Genomic DNA, 16,429 nt, shown 5'->3' with positions numbered 1-16,429 from the left:
TCAACATGGGTATCATGTTAACACAAAAGCATCAGAACAGAGAATCCACTCAGAAAATAATCCCTACCACGCCTCCTCAACATCGAGAAGCCACTTGCGAACTCCCTCGCGCAGCGTATTATCCGCCCCGGCCAACGTACGCTTGCGCTCGCGATCTGCTAGGCCGAGCTCCCCGTCAACATCCTCGCGGCAATGCTCCGCCGTCACACTGCGCACCACCTCTTCCAGCGCCCCGAGGACCAGCTTGCGACACTCAGTCCGAGGCACCTCGACAGGTCGGATTTCTTCCCGTGTGGGCGCGGGGGCATCCGATGCCTGCTTATCCTCTCCGCGACGACCACGGGATGGCGACGGCGCGCGAGAGTGCACCATGGACGACGGTCCACTCTGTGCAAGCACCCGTTCAAGAGCATCGACAAGAGTGCCATCCAGATCCATCACGGGCTCTTCCACGAACCGTTCTTCAACCTCGGTAGGATAGAAATCGTCCATGGAGGAATTGTTAGATGTCTTGCTCGACCCAGTGGCGTGCGAGAAGAAGCTGGTGAGCTGCGAGGCCGAGACAGACCCGTTGGACACGTACCGCGGAGTGCCGGGCTGCGAAGGGAAAGACGGCGTATACGCCTTGCGCGACGACCCATGTCCCACAAGTTTACGTCTCAGTCGCAGTCGCTTCACGGTGAAGTTCCGGACATCCGCAATCACGGTGGTCGCAACATCCACCCATCGTTCGGAACCATCGGCGTTGAGACACAGAGCTTGGCTTGGTGTAGGCTCGGCTTGCATGGCGCGCTTGATATCGGCTTCCAGCGAAGCGTATGGTCTCACGGCCTGCAGGAGAAAATCGTCATGGAAAGTTCGCAGCCAGCCAGCGACGTTGGTGTTGGGTCCATCATTGTCCTTGAGACTGCCGTGGAACCCGGAGACACTGCTCTGTGTAGATGCCATTGCATCCATACTAGTAACCGAGGTGCGGGTCTTCTTGGGAGAAGCCAGCGTGGAGTCCCCAGACGACGAAAGCGACAGGAACCCTGGGAGCGGCAGGTCCACATCCACCACGCCGTCATCTCCACGAACGGCCATCCTCAAGGATGACTCCCTGGTCTGGTCCGTGGTCGACGACAAATCCGGTGCGTCCTCCTCGAATGAGATATGACTGTTTGTCGCCGGAGGGATAGAGATATTGCCGCTCGTAGTAGCTTTGGGTGCCGCCGGCATGGGTTCCTCTGATGCTTCTTTGACCATCTGGGCAAGTGTCGGAGGGTTCCTTCTGGGTGGGTTCGTATAAGCAGATACCGATCGCTTGCGTGCTTCAGATGGCGCAGGGGCGTCACCAGCGTCTGATGACTCCTGACGAGAGCTCCATAAGCCAGAGAACAATGTGCCCCAGCGGCCACTCGCGGGAGGCATCTGGCCATTGGCACAGGTTGCCGAGGTTTCGGACCGCCGCAAATTCTTTAGAAGAGTTTCCGACGCCAGGCTGTCACGTCCTTCAGCCACACTTGGATCCGATCCCATCCGCTCAGACCGGCTCTGCGAGGCGAAGTGCGGGACGGGGACGGTACTACTCGGAGTAGTGGTCGAAGTGGTGGCTGCACTGGTATTCCTCGGACGCATGTCTCTAGTATGGATAGGAACCCCTAAGGCTCGGATCGAGCGGGCATCTGAGCCCCTGCGCTTCGCACCAAAATCAGGCGGAATCATGGGCTCGGGTTCTTCCGCCGAACGATGGGCCGTCTCATTCGATGAAGCACTCACAGAACGCTGGTGCTGCTCTCTCTCATTGAGGTTGAGGCGCTGCGCACGAGACCGTCGTTCCATCACCCTCCGCAATGCCTCCTGTCGTAGGATAGGAACATTAGGCGGGCTCTGGGAGACAGCACGAGTCGACGCCGCAGTGCCAGGGCGAATCGGAGACGGCAGGGGCTCGAAGCGCTGTTTGGGCGGCAAAAACGCCGCCAGCAAGAAAATCAGTCTTCTGGCAGTCATCTTATCCGGTGAAATGATCACGGTGCGATTCGCCAGCATCGGGTCGGCGTCTTGCTGAGCCTTCTGTTGTAGGTAGTGCCGCCGACGGTACCACTCCGGGCCCACAGCATTGAGCCACTCCGTATGGTTTCCCAAGAAGGCAGTAACCAAGACCAGGAAAAAGAAACTGTGGTCTTTGTCTCCGAGGCTACGGATTATCGACCGCCCTTCTTCACGCCAGACGCCCCAGCGGCTCTGGCCTGTGACAACGTACGGCATCTGCAGAGCCGTGCTAATGCGACGAGTGCTGCGGATGGCTTCGTCGCGGAGTTTGGAATTGATGGACAAAACATTGACCGGCAGATGAACAAAAGTCTGATTCGTCCTTTGCATGTTTGGAGGTTTGGCGGGCTTCGGATGCGGCCCTGCCGAGGCGTCTACTTTCTTGAGTAAGAACAGGATCTCGTTCCGAGACAGCCTCTCCAAATGGGACAACGTCCGGTTGATGATGTCCCAATGATCAACCAGCAGATCAATACGCTCATCCAAACTCGCAGGAGGGGATGCATGGGACAGACTGTCCTCGAAGAAGCCTCCACGCCAGCGGTGGTCCGAGTCCAATGAGCACGAAAGCCCTGGCTTGGGAGAGTCTGGACCTTGCGCAAACCGAGAAACCGGCCGCCCACCATTTCGGGATAGGAGCGGGATCTGGATTGTGATAGCGACCGCATACATGGGAGTTTTCTTCTCCTTGATCTTCTTGCGCTTCGAGACATCCGGGAAGGGAAACCCTGGGCTCGGGAGAGCGTCGTGGGAGACTGAAGATGACAAGTCAGGCCTGTCCGGAGAGGAGTCATCATCTCCGCCTTCGGGCAGATGCACACTGAACATCCTTGTCAACAGGATAGTGACCTTGGCAGGCGGTTTAGACTCATTACCACGATCGGAACCGCCAAACGTCGTGGAACTTCCTGTAGTATATGCTCGTGATAGAGAGCTACGTGCCGCCGGCGAGGCTGGCGAGGTTTGACTCGGTTCATCATCGGCAGAAATGATATGCATCTTGGTGGAGGAACCCTTGTAGCTGAAGGCACTGCTCCCGAAGATGCAGTTCAGCAACCCGGAATCATTCGCATCCGTCGTGCCCCGGGAATGGCCACTTTCGGTGAAGTTCCCACCTGGCGCCAGCGTAGAGCTACGAACCCGTGCCCTCATGAACGCGCCAGAGAACATGGGCGGGGATCGCCGTGTCTCTGCGGCCGCAGACAGCGGGCTTGATTCCACGACCGATGACTGAGGCAGATAACCCCGCCGCGGGCCGCGAGTCAACGTGGAGAGCGTGCGGGCATGGCGGGTACCAGTATTTTCAAACACCTGTGGCTCCAAGCCCAGACCATGTGAGCGTTGTCCCTGCGGCGTGGCCCGGGTATCCAGCAACACGCAGGCGTCCCGGTCCCCCAGCGCGTTCTGGGCGATTATCACACGGAAATCCTTCAGGTGGTCCAATTCGACGCCGCCACCACGATCATCATATCCACCGGCCGTCGAGGTATTCGGGGAATTGAAAGCGGTATGAAGGGGGTACGCGTGCGAGTTGGAGCGGCGAAGAAGGCTAACGTCAGGATAAAGCAAGCCCGATGTATGTTCCTCCTCTGTGACCGATTCCAGTGGCTGGGGGTTCTTCGCGGAGTATGCCGTCGGATTGAGAGTGGCCGCTGCAGTATTCAATAGTCGACCGAGCATGATGATACAAGTGGCTCGGAACGGAACTGCAGGGTAGGGAAAAGAGCGGGAAAGAGATCGCAAGATCGATTACGCAGAAGCGTTCAATTAAAATGCGCCGATAAAACAAGCAGGAAACCAACAGTCAGACCGATCAACTAGACTGAGCTGCAGTTCCCCATGGTTCAATTTCGCGAGGGAACGACCATGATCAGGCCGTAAATGAGATGATGTGTGTGTTTCTGAAGGAGGTTGAGAGAAACACACGTCGGTTGTATCGGTCGTCTTGAGGAGGGTAGTGGGGGGGGAAGTGGTTTAAGGTGGGATCCGTTCTCAGCAATTGAGAGTCAGTGGGTGGCGGTGAAGACCGGAACAGGACAAATCCCGATCAAAGCGACCAGAAAGAGGAATTGGAATGGAATTGAGGGATGAGAGTAGAGGGGGGGAGAGAAAGGAATAAGAAGGGAGGAGGGAAAGTAGAAGGGAATGGACCGAAGAAGGGAGAAAGAGGGGAGGTAAGAAGAGGTAAAGTAGGTAGAAAGTAGTGGTGGTGGTGGTAGTGGAGGTGGAGGGTGGAGGAAGAAGTGCCGTGGAAGGGAGGAACAGTAAGTGGTGCGTGAGGTGGTCTTCACTATCTACTATAAGTTAGTGCTATGAGTACTATCAGTACTACCTACTAGACCACTACCGGTACTACTCCGGGCGTCGAGTTACTGAGGACTATTAGTTAAGTTAGCCGTAGTTAATCTACTTTAGGCACTACTTTCCACTCTCAGTCCCGTCCCGATGCCGCCCGCGGGAGAGAAAGAAGAAGGAGGATTCATTCGAAGTGCATGGGTAGAAACGAAAAGGGCGGTGAAGAAACCATCACCACCACAACCACAACAATAACACGGGGCGAACAAGACGGGGTAAAAAAAGAAGATTGAACACATGATCTCAGCCTCATCGCAGATCGGTCTATCGGGACTGCAATCTTCTACTCCTTTTCTCTCCCTGTCAATCCTCTCTGGCTGCCCTGCAGACGGCCGAAAAAGGTCACACAAACCACCTCATCGTACATCGGCCAATCTTACCTATGAGTACGGAGTACCAGTCATCTCCTGGTCTCCTTGGGCTCCGACATGGCGGTCCAACACCTCTGATTCCTCCATTCCCTCCGTGATGACGGCAACTTACAGCACTTGCTTGCAGCCAGCAACATCGCCCGCGCCTGCTTATCACCACCAGGGCAATCTTCCTGACCAACAGTCATAGAAAGGATTTCAAACAGGCAATGTAGACAGAGTTACACCAACATAATTGGTCCTCGAATTATCGTGACTGTCAGAAAATGAAAATAATAAGAAGAAAAATAATAATCAACATGCTAAACCATCCATGGTATATTTTGACCCCTCAATCCATCCAACGATGACCGGAGAAAAAGCAACAGAGTCCGGAGTACGAATACTTTTCAACAAGCAAATCAGCGCTGCGTCTTACGCTTCACCTTGTCCACCAGCTTCTTCAAATCATCCGACCCCGCGTCTTTCGAAGCCTGTTTCTTCTGCTTCTTTGTCCGATCCTGGTTGCTGGGCGCCTCCTCCGCGTGGTCGTCCCGATCGCGGCGACGCTTGCGACCCTCCTCCAGCAGCGCCTTCATACCGGAAGTGGGCTTGAACTTGGGGTTGGTGGGATCGATGGCAAACTCGTGGCTCTCAAAGAGTCGGGAGAAACGAGGATCATTGACCTCCATCTTGAAGTCATCCACCACGGGCTCCACCTGCTTAGCCTTGCTCTTGCCCTTCTTGCCCTTCTTACGAGCTTGCTTCTCGGCCTTCTCAATCTCCGTCATATCAAAGTGCTTGATACCCTTGTTGTTGTTGTCATCAACCATGAGCAGCTCCAGCTCAGCGCGCTTAGCCGCGGCGGCGGCCTCCGCGGCCGCACGCTCTTCCCGCTTCTTGCGCTTCTCCTCCTTGCGACGAGCAGCGGCGGTAGCCTTTCCATCAGGGTCTTCGAAGAAGGGGTCATCGAAGCCCAGGTCTTCCTGCGGGGGCTGTTCCTCGGCGGTCGGCTTGGCATCATCGTCCTGCTCCGCATCACTCGCGTCGCCATCGCCGCCCTGCTTGGTAGCCTTGAGCTTCTCCTTTCTGCGCTTCTTTCTCTCGCGTTCCTTGCGAATGTACCGCTCGATCGTAGTCTCCTCAATCTGAGGTTCGTTCTCAAAGATGCTGTCGCGGGTGGGCTCGCCCGCAAGTCCGGAGGTGAAAGTCACTTCCATCTCCCCCACGGGTCCGTCGGACTTGGAGGATTTAGTAGGCTCGGCACTCAGCCCTAACAGCGCGCGCATGCGCTGTCTCTCTTCCTCCTTCTTGGAGATGTTTGTGCTCGACCCCTCGCCCTGCGTAGCATCCATGACTTCCACTCCGCCGTCCTCCTCCTCATCATCCGAGCTGTCGCTCGCGAGATAGGCCTTCAGATCGTTCTCATCGATATCCTTCCGGCTGCCACGGAAGGCGCGGGCCTGGGCCTCCTTGCGCGACTTGTCCTCCATATCCCAGGTCAACTTGACCTTGCTGTGCTGCAGGGCGTCGGTGACGAACTCGTTGGGCTGGTAACCGTCGGGGATGCGCTTGCACTCGTCGCGGGGTCTGTCGTCGTCGAAGTCGGTCTCGTCCGGCACGAAGCGGAGGTCGAAGAAGTTGGCACTAGACAGATACTCGGCGCCATCGACGAGGTCGTAGACATGCTTGGCGACCTCCCTGGAGGAGAAGGTCAAGATAGCGTAGAAGTAGCGTAGACGCTCGAGCTGGTACTTGCGGAGCTTGGTAGAGTTGAACTCCTCGCCCTTATCCTCCTTGAGCATGGACTTCTTGATCTTCTCCTCCTCCTCATCCGAATCAAACTCCTCCTCCTCCTCCTCCTCCTCGTCATCATCGAACCCCTCAAAATCTTCGTCATCATCATCACCATCCCCCCCCTTCTTCGAAGAACTCGCAAAGATCTCCTTGGGGGGCCCCTCCATCTCCTCGCGCTCCATGCGCTCCTTGCCAAACTCACTCGGATAAACCGAGACCTTCAACACGCGACCACCAGCAGGCACGAAGCTCGAAAACACAGCCATCAGATCCTCGGCGCGGATATTATCCCAGTCCAGATTAACCACCGCAATGCGATCCGTGACCTCCCCAGTGGGCACATCGCGCTGCTGCTTATCCGGGAACTCCAACTCCTCACCCCCGAGCCTCTCATCGTCCTCACCCTCACCCTCATCTTCAATGTCCTCCTCCTCATCCGAGCTCTCCTCCTCCGAAGACGAAGACTCGAACCCCCCATCGCGAGCGGGATCATACTTCTCCGCCCGCCGCAGCTCCGCCAAAACCTCCTCATCATCCGCCACACTGCCCTCCACCTCTTCCCCTTCACTGGCGGCATCATCATCACCCTCCTCCTCCAACCGATAAAATCGCTCCAGTTGCTTCTTCGTATCATCCCGGGCCAGCTTCCGCCCGTACCGATCCACCGCCGCGTTGCGCGAGAAGTCCTTGTCGCGCAGCATGTGCGCGAACCGCTTGTCGAGCTTCACGTGCGTGTGCCGTTTGCTGGGGAGGCGGTACCGCGGGTCGTTCTGGATGTTGGCGAAGCGGGGGTCGGCTGGACATCAAACACACACACGTACAAGTTAGCATCGAAGCACATAGCATTCAGCATGATTGCCGTGAAAGCTCAGCTGGAAAGTAATTCCACACAGCCGCATCAAGAACGGAAACGAAACGAAACGAAACGAAACGAGACGCAAAGAGGTGAAGGGCAAAGCATACTGATAACCGGGGCATCTCCGCCAGCGCCGCCGCCGGAGGAGGGCTTTTTGCTTTTCTTCTTGTCGGGCATTGTGCGTATCTTGGGGGCGGTCAGAATTTGTAGTTGAAGGGATAGGCGAGGAAGTAAAAAGAAGGATCAAGGAAAGGATTCAGTGTTGGGGGTAGATGGTTTGGGGTGGTTTGGATTTCACCGAAGCGTGGGAATGCAAGAAAGTGATGGCAGGATAATTTTTTGGGCGGAGCGGGAAACTCTCAGCTCTCTTTGGCCAAAGAATAGAATCTTCGGTCGCTGCGCCGGTCGCCGCACCGCCGACCGCCGCCGCCCGCTGCCCTTCGGATTGGGTGGTCCGTGCGCTGGGCTTTTTCTGCGAACTGTACTGTACTTTTGGATGATGATGAGGTATAGAGCTTTTCATGCGGGTTGATGGTGGATATTGATTTGGAGTCTTACTGTGTAGGGGCAGGTTATTTCAGACAGAGCTGTCAAAGGAGTTCTGTTCATTTTGGTGAACTGCCAGTCCTCTAATTTTAAACCCTGTATTCTCGCCAAGCTGGACCGGTATCGAATTATATAGTTTCACCATTTTAAGATTGACTCTCATTTTATGCTAGTACTTGCAACTTGCAAGAATGAAAAACATCATCATCAGATCATAACACAGATCCCCGGTATTATATTAAGCAACATAGGCAGGCGCCGGGTGCTCCAGTGTATCATAGCAAGGCGCAGGCCCCAAAGCGTTCAGGTCATGACAGTCATTCCAAGCAGGCACAAGGTCCGTATGTGCACATGTCGTCCCATCCCCATCCCCATCCCCATCCCCATCCCCATCCCCCGTCGACCCCAGCAGCTTCGGATGCCGGATATGGTCCCCGTACAGCGGCGGCGGCTCTCGAATGTCATGGATCGTCTTGTTGCAGATGGATCCATCCTGTCCGATCACCGAGGGGGTCATGTAGATGCAGAACGGGATAGATTTGGCCGTCTGCGCCAGTCTGAGCGTCAGTCTTTCGTCCGATCTTGCCATACACCCGGCAAACATACCTCAGTAACGACCTTCCCGGTGGCATCCTGGAACTCGGCGCTAACCAACAAACGATGGCTGATCTTGATGCGCTTCGTCGCGGTCGTCTGCGAGCAGGAATCGAAGCTCGGGGGCAGGCAAGCCAGCTTGCTGATGCACCATTCCGTCCCCGCGGCAGAGTCGCCTTGGGAGTCATCGGCGTGCCCCGCCGCGACTTCGAACCGCTCCGTGAAGATGGTGTGGTTCTTCAGGGATGTGATCGAGTAGATGTTGTCGCGCGCCGACTGCGCCGCCGTGGCGTCCAGGCGGATGAAGTGCTTTTCGGCGACCTTGACGGTGACGGCGAGAAGTTTGACATCCTTGGACAAGGCCGTGAATTGGCAGTCGACGGGGAACCGGGAGCCGAAGGGGATGTAATGGCTGGGCATCGAGACCGAGTACTGCAGTTTCTGGTCGAAGTTTCCTCCTACTGTCTTCACACGGTGTCAGCCTGAGTGCTTCACATCACAGCGACGAGCTGCAGTCACATACCGGCGAAAAGTCCGACGTGAGGTAGTTCGCCTCCAGGTCTGAATCGTGGTAGATCCGGATGGGTTTCGAGACCACGAGATTTCTCCTGTATCGGAACGCCACCGTCGCCTCGACCTTGTACGAGTGATAATTGTGCTTGACGCCCGTCACCGTCTCGAGGAACTTGCGCGGTAGTGGGATGTCAAAGGGGAACTCATACTGTCCTTCTGGCATGGGAAAGGAGCCCAGCGTCTTGGACGAGGCGAGGACTTGCTTGTGTTCGCATGTGCTTTGCACGCGGTCTTCGGCGATCATGAAGCCATCGCGAGGGCTGGAAGCAGCGCAGTCAGCATTGCGCCTTTGAGCGGGAAAAGAGTCAGACTCGATCAGATAACGTACACATGGAGCATTCCTTTCAGTTTCACTTTGATGCTCTTGATGCGCACACCTGGGGGAAAAGCAACGTTGAACGACCCGGTTATCGAAGGAGCGGCCGCTGAATTCCGTGCCTCGGGCATGAATATGCATGATTGGTCAAGCCTAGAAAGAGTGTTTCACATGGAAGCTGTGTTAGTGGTTTGCCATACAATTAAGCGACGCAGCTACGAAAGGACAGAGAAGAAAAAAAGTCATTACCTGAGATCATAGCTGGTTATCTTCTGACGAAACATCAACAGGTCGGGCTACTGAGAAAATTTCAGTATGGTTCCGGTGGTGATGCTGGTGCGAGAAGCAAGTACAACTGATCGGTTATAAAGAATGAAGCCTTGGAGGTTGCGCATTCTTGAACCCTGGCTTCTATACTTCTCCTTGCATTGATGGTAGCATCCCGCAAGCACGCGGACTACCCCAATCGGGGCTAAAAGCTCTGATTTTCTTCATCGCCATTACATCATCTCCCAATGGAGAACGGGAAACATCGTCACTGGAGCCATCCCTGGGGGAGGTTGTCACGACCGGCCTGCTGCGAAGGGGGTGATGGTGCTTTCCTGGGATCTGCGGCATCTCGAACGGTCAGAAAGATTCGAGGAGGCTGTCTGTACGCGTACTATGCTTTCTTGGCTCGCTAAGGGATTCAATGATTTGTTCGTATGCAAATGTGTGTGACATAGGAGGGCAAGCCACCAGACCAGAGAACACTGGCGACGATGTAACTATGAAAGTGATGCCTGAGGTTTCGCCAAGGGCGAGCGAGCGAGTACTGCCTCTACTGACAAAAAGGGGTCACATGATGATCTCAGTCACAGCCCTCTTTCGAGACATTGACTCTTCTTTCTGTACATGACCTGAACTCGTTGTACTAATGCGGTCTTGCGCATATCGCACAAAATAGAGATTCTCCACCCCTCCTTGCCCGCCTTGAGGGGAGCCTGGATGACAGCTGATGGTAAAGACGTAAAGATGTAAAGACGCCACAATGCACAAAGGACCAACATCGACCACTCAGTATTTGTGCATCGTCGAATCTTGATCCAGGTATTTGTCTGAAAGCCACGAATTGTCATAGTGTGGTCTGCGACTTGTACTGTCTCTGTCTCCTCTGCCCACCCAGTCAAGGTAGTCACGCGGGTTCCCAATTTCGCCGACGACCCCACCTTGATGAAGTCTGGAATAGCACTGCATAGATCGATCAGACAGTGGGTTTAGGGCTTCGAGGTTTTCTAGTCTGGTGTTGTAGGTCTGTAGAATGAAACACGTGGTTTGTTCTTATCTCTGGCGAGGACGAGCGTCTGCGTGATACACTTCAGGGAGACTTTGGGTTTAGGGCCAGTAGCGGGCAGTGAATTGGTAAGTATGCTGTTCCGTGTGAGATGGCCAGGTCAGTCCAATTTCAGAATTCGTTCCGTGTTCCTCTCAATGCTCATGTATCTCGTCATTATTGGTCCTACTATGCACATATATAGAACATTATGTATGGGGGTGGCAAGCCGAAAAAAGTGATCCTCCCAGTGGTGATATATACTCTTCCGTTCTTTTAACAGCCGAAGTACCTCTTCTCGATCCAGCGCGGCTCGCGTTCTTCTTCAATGCGTCCAACAACCACCCGAACATTGGGGTAGACGGCGCTGAGTCGCTTGAGACCAATCTTGCCGGCCGCACAGGTGACAAACACAATCCGCTCTTCGCGCACGCCGTGGTCGATCAGCACGCGGACGGCCATCAGGGCAGCACCTCCACTCGACATTTGCGGGTCCAGAAGCATGACATTTTCATGCTCCTCAATCCCAGGAGGCAGCTTGAGGTAGTGGAGCTCTGGCTCTTCGTTCTTTTCATTTGTCTGGATAAGTACACGACCGGTGATGCAGTCGGGAATGGTGCGCTTGAGGGCGGTCTCGAGGCAGGATCCGCCCCGCAAGATGGCGACGGCGGAGACCGTGCCGGCTTGATTTAAGCCCTGGTAGGAGTTGTCGTGGGGAGTATGTACTTCCTTGGGGATATAGTTGGTCACATCCAAGGCTCTGTCACAGTAGTTCGATCATTAGTCGATTACCTCTATGCATTGATGGGAATGCCCACTCACTTCTCGATCAGTAGGGCAGCCAGGCGGTCGAAGTAGAACACAAAGTCGACCTGCTCTGTTGTAGGATCTTGCAGGATCGTGTTCATGCCGATGAATTGTGGTGTTTCATGCATGACGACGACATTGGGAGACAGTTTCTCCTCCGAGGCAAGGAGACCGAGACGAGTGAGTTCTGCACTGTGCTTCTCGGACTTCTCGTCCAGATTGCCTTGAATGTGTTTCACGACCATGTCTGCGCAATTAGTTTGGAGACGGCGCACGGCATGGGTTAGGCTTACCGATAGCAGTTCTGTTCTCGATTCCACGAGGGATGATGAGATCTAAAAACTGGTCAGTTTAAAACAAGAGCAATTAGTGAGTCTCTGAGCTCACCTGATACTGCTCGTTGAGGTTCGACATATTTCTTGTAGGAGGGTTTGACATAGGTGAACCACTGCTTGATGATTCCCTCAATGTCTCTTCCGCGCTCACGGACATCACGCATGACTAGCGGTGGTTTAGTTATTGCACAGCACAAGAACGCAGATGATGCAGGGACTTACTTCTGCGTCCCAGGCAAATGTCCATATCGGCCTCTACGAAGATCTATACAATGGTAAGCGTGTATGCGACCTGAAGAGCTTAGACGACGCACCTTGACATCCAACAGTTCCATGATGCGCGGGTCATGCAAAGCCAAGATACCCTCCAGGATGATCACGTGCGGGGAATAAAGTGTCGTTGTCTGCGGCTCACGTTGGTGTTTGGCAAACGAATATACAGGAATGTCTGCCTTCTTTCTGAATGATTTGAACCAGACGGGTCAGCTTCATGGGAATTGTGGTATGTTGATGATAACACCAAGGATGGTCACTGTACCCTTGTTTCAAGTCCCGCAGGGTCTGCACCAAGACATCGAAATCTAACGACTCGGGACAGTCAAAGTCATAGTCATTGGCATGGGCTCTGGCATGCTCCTCTGGAGTTAAGCTTTTATAGAAGGAGTCCTGTACCACAGCACCGTCAGAAACCAATCATATTGCACACATGGAAACCCCGATAGACCGATAGGCGAGCTATTCGAGTACTGATAGATGAGATGTACCATTACGAGAATCACCACCCATGGCAGATTCAGTGACTTGACAATCTCCATTGCCACCGAAGTCTTGCCAGACCCTGAGCTGCCCGCAATCCCAATAATGCTCAAATCAGCCCATGGTGGCGAGTACTTCTTGTCCTTGTCCGTGGCGGACGAAAACACCGGTGAGATGGACTGCATGATTTAGATATTCCTCCCCAAGGAATTGACGGGCCGAGATACGAATCAGATGAGTCCAGAGGAGGCACTGGTACTCATAACACTGCAGAGGGGGGGTTGAGGGAGGACAGTGAGGGGGGGGGGAAGAAGAAAAAATAAGAGTCCCCGATTGATTGTCTCAGGATAAGGCTTTGGGGGGGAGGGACCCGATAAGACGGAGAGGGGAATTGGCAGGGCACCTGGCAGGCGATACACGATACTTCGACTGCCAAAAGCACCAAAAGCATCCAGTGATCGCCGCTTGACTTCTTTAAGGTTAGCCTCGGTCCGTGACCTTCGCTTGCGGTTTTAGGCTTAGCCAGCTGCACGTGACTGACCTAACAGCTCCCGCCGCATTTCCTTATTTTCTGTCCGCCTGATTTCTTCCTCCGCTTCTCTTCTCTTCTCTTCTTCTTACACTTCCTCTTACACACACTCCCCTTTAGAGGTCACCTAATGGCTCGCGCCTGCGAAGCTCTCCATCTTCACAGACCGCCGGTGACTCAGTACCAAGGAAGTTGATCTTCCTCCAATTGCAATCATGTCTTCAGCAAACTACGTATGCGCCCTGATGTGTCGTGCATGCGTCGTTGCTTGGTTTTAACGGGAAACAGATGTCTCCCTCTTCCCCAACAGCAACGCCGACATGGCATCAGTTTGAGCGGAAGGTTGATGAGGTGAAGCCGTCCAAAATGTGAGTTTATCTTGCCGACTCCCTTTTGTCCTTTTTCGTTTTTTATGATGATCTTGAAAATCAAGTTGGGAATCTCTCTGAATCAATGTGAGGAGAAAATATTTAACTTGTGTTACTGAACCTTCGTCAATGCGCATCGTTGTTCATGATCTTTTAGTTGTGATCGTTTGCTAACATGCTTGTGTTGAAAGTGATATCAATTATCTGGTTATGGACTACCTCATCACCAATGGCTACCCGGCTGCGGCGAAGAAATTCGCGCTCGAGGCCAATATCCAACCCAGCGCAGATATCGAGGCGATTCAAGAAAGAGTCCAAATCCGTACTGCGATTCATTCTGGGAATATCCAAACCGCCATTGAGAAGATCAATGAGCTCAACCCTCAGGTAAGAAACATCCTCTCTTTGCACAACCCCACTTTCCTTCGTATGATTAGATCAGTTTCATGCACCACTCGGAACAATCCTTCGGGATTTGGTCGATAAACACTCATCATCATCAAGAACTTTGTATGATTCGAAGTCACTTCCATTATGTGTACTACATCTCGATTATGGGAGCATCCTCGCTAACTCGCACCGAAATAGATCCTGGATGAAAATCCTCCCCTGCACTTTGCCCTGTTGCGTCTGCAGCTGGTCGAGCTTATCCGCTCGTGCACTTCCACTCCTGATGGAGACATCAGTCCAGCCCTAGAGTTTGCGACCTCGCAGCTCGCTCCCCGGGCGCCCACCAACCCCCAATTCCTGGAAGATCTCGAACGGACCCTCGCGCTCCTGATCTTCCCGTCGGATAATCTCTCTCCATCCCTTGCCCCTCTGCTACAACCCGAGCTCCGTAAAGATATTGCCAACCGTGTGAACGAAGCCATCCTGCAAACCCAGGGTGACTGTAAAGAAGCGCGCCTGCGCAACCTGGTTAAGCTCCGTGCGTGGGCGGAAAATAAGGCCCGCGAGGCTAAGAAGGACATCCCCGACAAGCTGAGTTTGGGGTTAGGGGACAGTAACTCCAGCTCGTCCAGTACCCACGACAACAGTAATGCCGGCACGAGCCAGAATGGCTCGTCGAACGACACTGTAATGACCAATAGTGGGGACGTTGACCCAATGATTTCGTGATCGCTCTGGCGGTGATGCGTTTGCACGTTATTCTGTTGGTTGCCAGCATGGAGCTTGGAGCGATGTTTGATTTCGGTCTGGGTCGTTAACTTGAGCTTAAATTCAGTGGTTCATCATCCCTGGTTTGGTCCTGAGTTGTAGCTGTCGTGGCTGACAGACTGGCTTGCGTTTCCACTGCATTGACGGTCTGGTTGCTTGACCATTGTCATGGCTATTTCGTCATGGTGCATCTGTCAGTTTAAGCATATCCCATATCCGCCCGCCTATAGCTCGTTATATACACCACAGCGCCAGAACAACCCTTGAATTGATGGAACACAATTGTACACAAGCAATAGCCAAGGATCAACACCACAGCTCCGTAGCTATCAGCAAGCCTTCACCATACCACAAGATAAACGACTACGACCCATGTAATATTCAACCTTGAACAAGAAGCGATAGCAATATCAACAACCATCAAAATCAGTACCCAACGCCCATCATGCTAAACATTCAGCTAGTAACAAATCAATCCCATCCCGCAGGAAGGGCTCAAACCCACAACCTCATCACGGCACTCAATGGCGTACAACCCATCCCCTCTCTCAGCAAACAACCATATATACACATCACCACCACCACCACCACCACCCGGCCCTCCCAAACCATTCGAATCCCATCAACAAGATCCAAATCCAAATCCAAATCCAAACTCAAAACCAACTCTCACTCCCCCACCTTCACCACCCACCCATCAAACAAAAAATCAGCCCGAATTCCTCTCACTCAAGTGTCAATCAGCAACAACGGAAAGAGAGAGAAAAAAAATTACCGCCTCTTCGTGCCCCGCAACACAATGCCCCCCACCACGCCAGCCGCCAACGCCAGCCCGCCCACAATGGCAATGCCCAAGAGTCCCTCCTTGGACACCTTCTCCTCGATCAGGGACCCCAGACTGGCCGCCTGCAGGTTGGCGGGCTCCTTCTCCAAGAGGAGGTCGTTGTAGCGCCGCGCCTCGCCGTAGTTGCCCAGCTTGTAGTTGCCCAGCGCCAGGTAGTAGAGGCATTCGCGGCGGCGCTCGGGCGCGGCCCGGAAGATCTCGGAAAGGAGGCGCACGCCTTCTTGTTGGTCGGTGCGGGAGGGGGATTTGATGAGGCCCTGTTTTCGGGGGTGATTAGCCGGGGTTTGGGGGTAGGGGGTAGGGGAGGGGGTGTGGGGAAGATAGGCATGCGGTGGGTTGGATTGGGCTTCGGTCAACGACAAGACAAGACAAGAATAGGAGGGGCAAGGGGGCACATACCCAGGCGAAGTTGAACTTGGTCTGGATGCCGACGTAGTCGCCTTCTTTCTCGTACTGGGCGCGCAGGACTTGGAGTTCGGCCGGTTTGAGCGGGCTATACATTGTCATCGAGAGGTGTTTAGCTGGGGTTCGGGATGCGGGGGAGGGAGTGTTTTGGTTGGATGTTGAGGATAGGATAGTACCTCTCTGCGTCCGCGGCATCTGTATCAGAAAAGGTTGGTTGTTAGATAAGTTCATATCTGCGGGGAAGATGGCTCTTCTTTTTTTTTTTTTTTTGTTTTGATGACGATGGGAAAGCTTACATGGTAGGTTGGAGCCCATGGTTTCTGATTTAGTGGTTGTCTTTCGTGTACTGCTCTTGGGAAAACACCAAGCGTAAGAAGCAGAACACAAGATCCGGTGGATGGTGAAGGAGGATGGGATGTGATCTTTGGCGGAGGCAACTCAGTTTCAACTCGACTTGACTTGCGCTCGGTCTCTCTCCATCTTCAGTGGGTGGTGGC

General features: G+C 53.9%; 7 protein-coding genes across 7 annotated transcripts; 2 read left to right on the top strand and 5 right to left on the bottom strand.

Moving 5' to 3' along the window:
- Positions 1-63: 63 nt before the first annotated feature.
- Positions 64-3,711, bottom strand: BO72DRAFT_462012 (uncharacterized protein; the record flags this gene model as incomplete). Its single annotated transcript, XM_040946547.1, has 1 exon — positions 64-3,711. One exon carries the CDS (start codon positions 3,709-3,711, stop codon positions 64-66), a length of 3,648 nt encoding a protein of 1,215 aa, XP_040797611.1.
- Positions 3,712-4,484: 773 nt separating this feature from the next.
- BO72DRAFT_232830 (uncharacterized protein) lies at positions 4,485-5,052 on the top strand. The gene has a single exon (XM_040939865.1). It carries the CDS (start codon positions 4,624-4,626, stop codon positions 4,945-4,947), a length of 324 nt encoding a protein of 107 aa, XP_040797610.1. The 5' UTR covers positions 4,485-4,623; the 3' UTR covers positions 4,948-5,052.
- On the bottom strand, positions 4,995-7,720 carry BO72DRAFT_437194 (pre-rRNA-processing protein ESF1). The gene is made up of 2 exons (XM_040943344.1): positions 7,497-7,720; positions 4,995-7,329 (listed from the first exon to the last, which is right to left on the bottom strand). The coding sequence occupies exons 1-2, from the start codon at positions 7,564-7,566 to the stop codon at positions 5,159-5,161; spliced, it is 2,241 nt and encodes a 746-aa protein (XP_040797609.1). The 5' UTR covers positions 7,567-7,720; the 3' UTR covers positions 4,995-5,158.
- Positions 7,721-8,059: 339 nt separating this feature from the next.
- On the bottom strand, positions 8,060-10,027 carry BO72DRAFT_530940 (uncharacterized protein). Its single transcript, XM_040950330.1, has 5 exons — positions 9,668-10,027; positions 9,431-9,571; positions 9,053-9,362; positions 8,542-8,994; positions 8,060-8,482 (listed from the first exon to the last, which is right to left on the bottom strand). The coding sequence occupies exons 1-5, from the start codon at positions 9,700-9,702 to the stop codon at positions 8,174-8,176; spliced, it is 1,248 nt and encodes a 415-aa protein (XP_040797608.1). The 5' UTR covers positions 9,703-10,027; the 3' UTR covers positions 8,060-8,173.
- Positions 10,028-10,861: 834 nt separating this feature from the next.
- BO72DRAFT_451601 (uridine kinase family protein) lies at positions 10,862-12,987 on the bottom strand. The gene is made up of 8 exons (XM_040945528.1): positions 12,637-12,987; positions 12,411-12,538; positions 12,187-12,331; positions 12,095-12,137; positions 11,925-12,038; positions 11,831-11,872; positions 11,553-11,784; positions 10,862-11,490 (listed from the first exon to the last, which is right to left on the bottom strand). The coding sequence occupies exons 1-8, from the start codon at positions 12,811-12,813 to the stop codon at positions 11,007-11,009; spliced, it is 1,365 nt and encodes a 454-aa protein (XP_040797607.1). The 5' UTR covers positions 12,814-12,987; the 3' UTR covers positions 10,862-11,006.
- A 275-nt stretch (positions 12,988-13,262) lies between these two features.
- On the top strand, positions 13,263-14,890 carry BO72DRAFT_451600 (uncharacterized protein). Its single transcript, XM_040945527.1, has 4 exons — positions 13,263-13,390; positions 13,446-13,525; positions 13,717-13,912; positions 14,114-14,890. The coding sequence occupies exons 1-4, from the start codon at positions 13,373-13,375 to the stop codon at positions 14,642-14,644; spliced, it is 825 nt and encodes a 274-aa protein (XP_040797606.1). The 5' UTR covers positions 13,263-13,372; the 3' UTR covers positions 14,645-14,890.
- Positions 14,891-15,454: 564 nt separating this feature from the next.
- On the bottom strand, positions 15,455-16,247 carry BO72DRAFT_471537 (mitochondrial fission 1 protein; the record flags this gene model as incomplete). Its single annotated transcript, XM_040947092.1, has 4 exons — positions 15,455-15,784; positions 15,927-16,020; positions 16,109-16,127; positions 16,229-16,247. 4 exons carry the CDS (start codon positions 16,245-16,247, stop codon positions 15,455-15,457), a joined length of 462 nt encoding a protein of 153 aa, XP_040797605.1.
- Between the last annotated feature and the right edge of the window lie 182 nt (positions 16,248-16,429).

This window comes from Aspergillus fijiensis (assembly GCF_003184825.1).
Source record: "Aspergillus fijiensis CBS 313.89 unplaced genomic scaffold BO72scaffold_58, whole genome shotgun sequence".
NCBI classification, from domain to species: Eukaryota; Fungi; Ascomycota; class Eurotiomycetes; order Eurotiales; family Aspergillaceae; genus Aspergillus; species Aspergillus fijiensis.
Note: the sequence above shows the minus strand (reverse complement) of the source record. Positions and strands in the feature narration are given on the sequence as shown.

What these genes read in the sequence shown, in the direction of transcription:
- BO72DRAFT_232830 (XM_040939865.1), top strand. Translation starts at nt 4,624, where the DNA reads ATGATCTCAGCCTCATCGCAGATCGGTCTATCGGGACTGCAATCTTCT.
- BO72DRAFT_437194 (XM_040943344.1), bottom strand. Translation starts at nt 7,566, where the DNA reads ATGCCCGACAAGAAGAAAAGCAAAAAGCCCTCCTCCGGCGGCGGCGCT. An exon ending in CGGAGATGCCCCGGTTATCA is followed by an intron (nt 7,330 to 7,496) that starts GTATGCTTTGCC and finishes TTTGATGTCCAG; the next exon opens with CCGACCCCCGCTTCGCCAAC.
- BO72DRAFT_530940 (XM_040950330.1), bottom strand. Translation starts at nt 9,702, where the DNA reads ATGTTTCGTCAGAAGATAACCAGCTATGATCTCAG. An exon ending in ATAACCAGCTATGATCTCAG is followed by an intron (nt 9,572 to 9,667) that starts GTAATGACTTTT and finishes CACTCTTTCTAG; the next exon opens with GCTTGACCAATCATGCATAT. An exon ending in CTGAAAGGAATGCTCCATGT is followed by an intron (nt 9,363 to 9,430) that starts GTACGTTATCTG and finishes CGCTGCTTCCAG; the next exon opens with CCCTCGCGATGGCTTCATGA.
- BO72DRAFT_451601 (XM_040945528.1), bottom strand. Translation starts at nt 12,813, where the DNA reads ATGCAGTCCATCTCACCGGTGTTTTCGTCCGCCACGGACAAGGACAAG. An exon ending in GGGTGGTGATTCTCGTAATG is followed by an intron (nt 12,539 to 12,636) that starts GTACATCTCATC and finishes GCTGTGGTACAG; the next exon opens with GACTCCTTCTATAAAAGCTT. An exon ending in CGAGAACAGAACTGCTATCG is followed by an intron (nt 11,785 to 11,830) that starts GTAAGCCTAACC and finishes CTAATTGCGCAG; the next exon opens with ACATGGTCGTGAAACACATT.
- BO72DRAFT_451600 (XM_040945527.1), top strand. An exon ending in GAGGTGAAGCCGTCCAAAAT is followed by an intron (nt 13,526 to 13,716) that starts GTGAGTTTATCT and finishes TTGTGTTGAAAG; the next exon opens with TGATATCAATTATCTGGTTA. An exon ending in TCAATGAGCTCAACCCTCAG is followed by an intron (nt 13,913 to 14,113) that starts GTAAGAAACATC and finishes GCACCGAAATAG; the next exon opens with ATCCTGGATGAAAATCCTCC.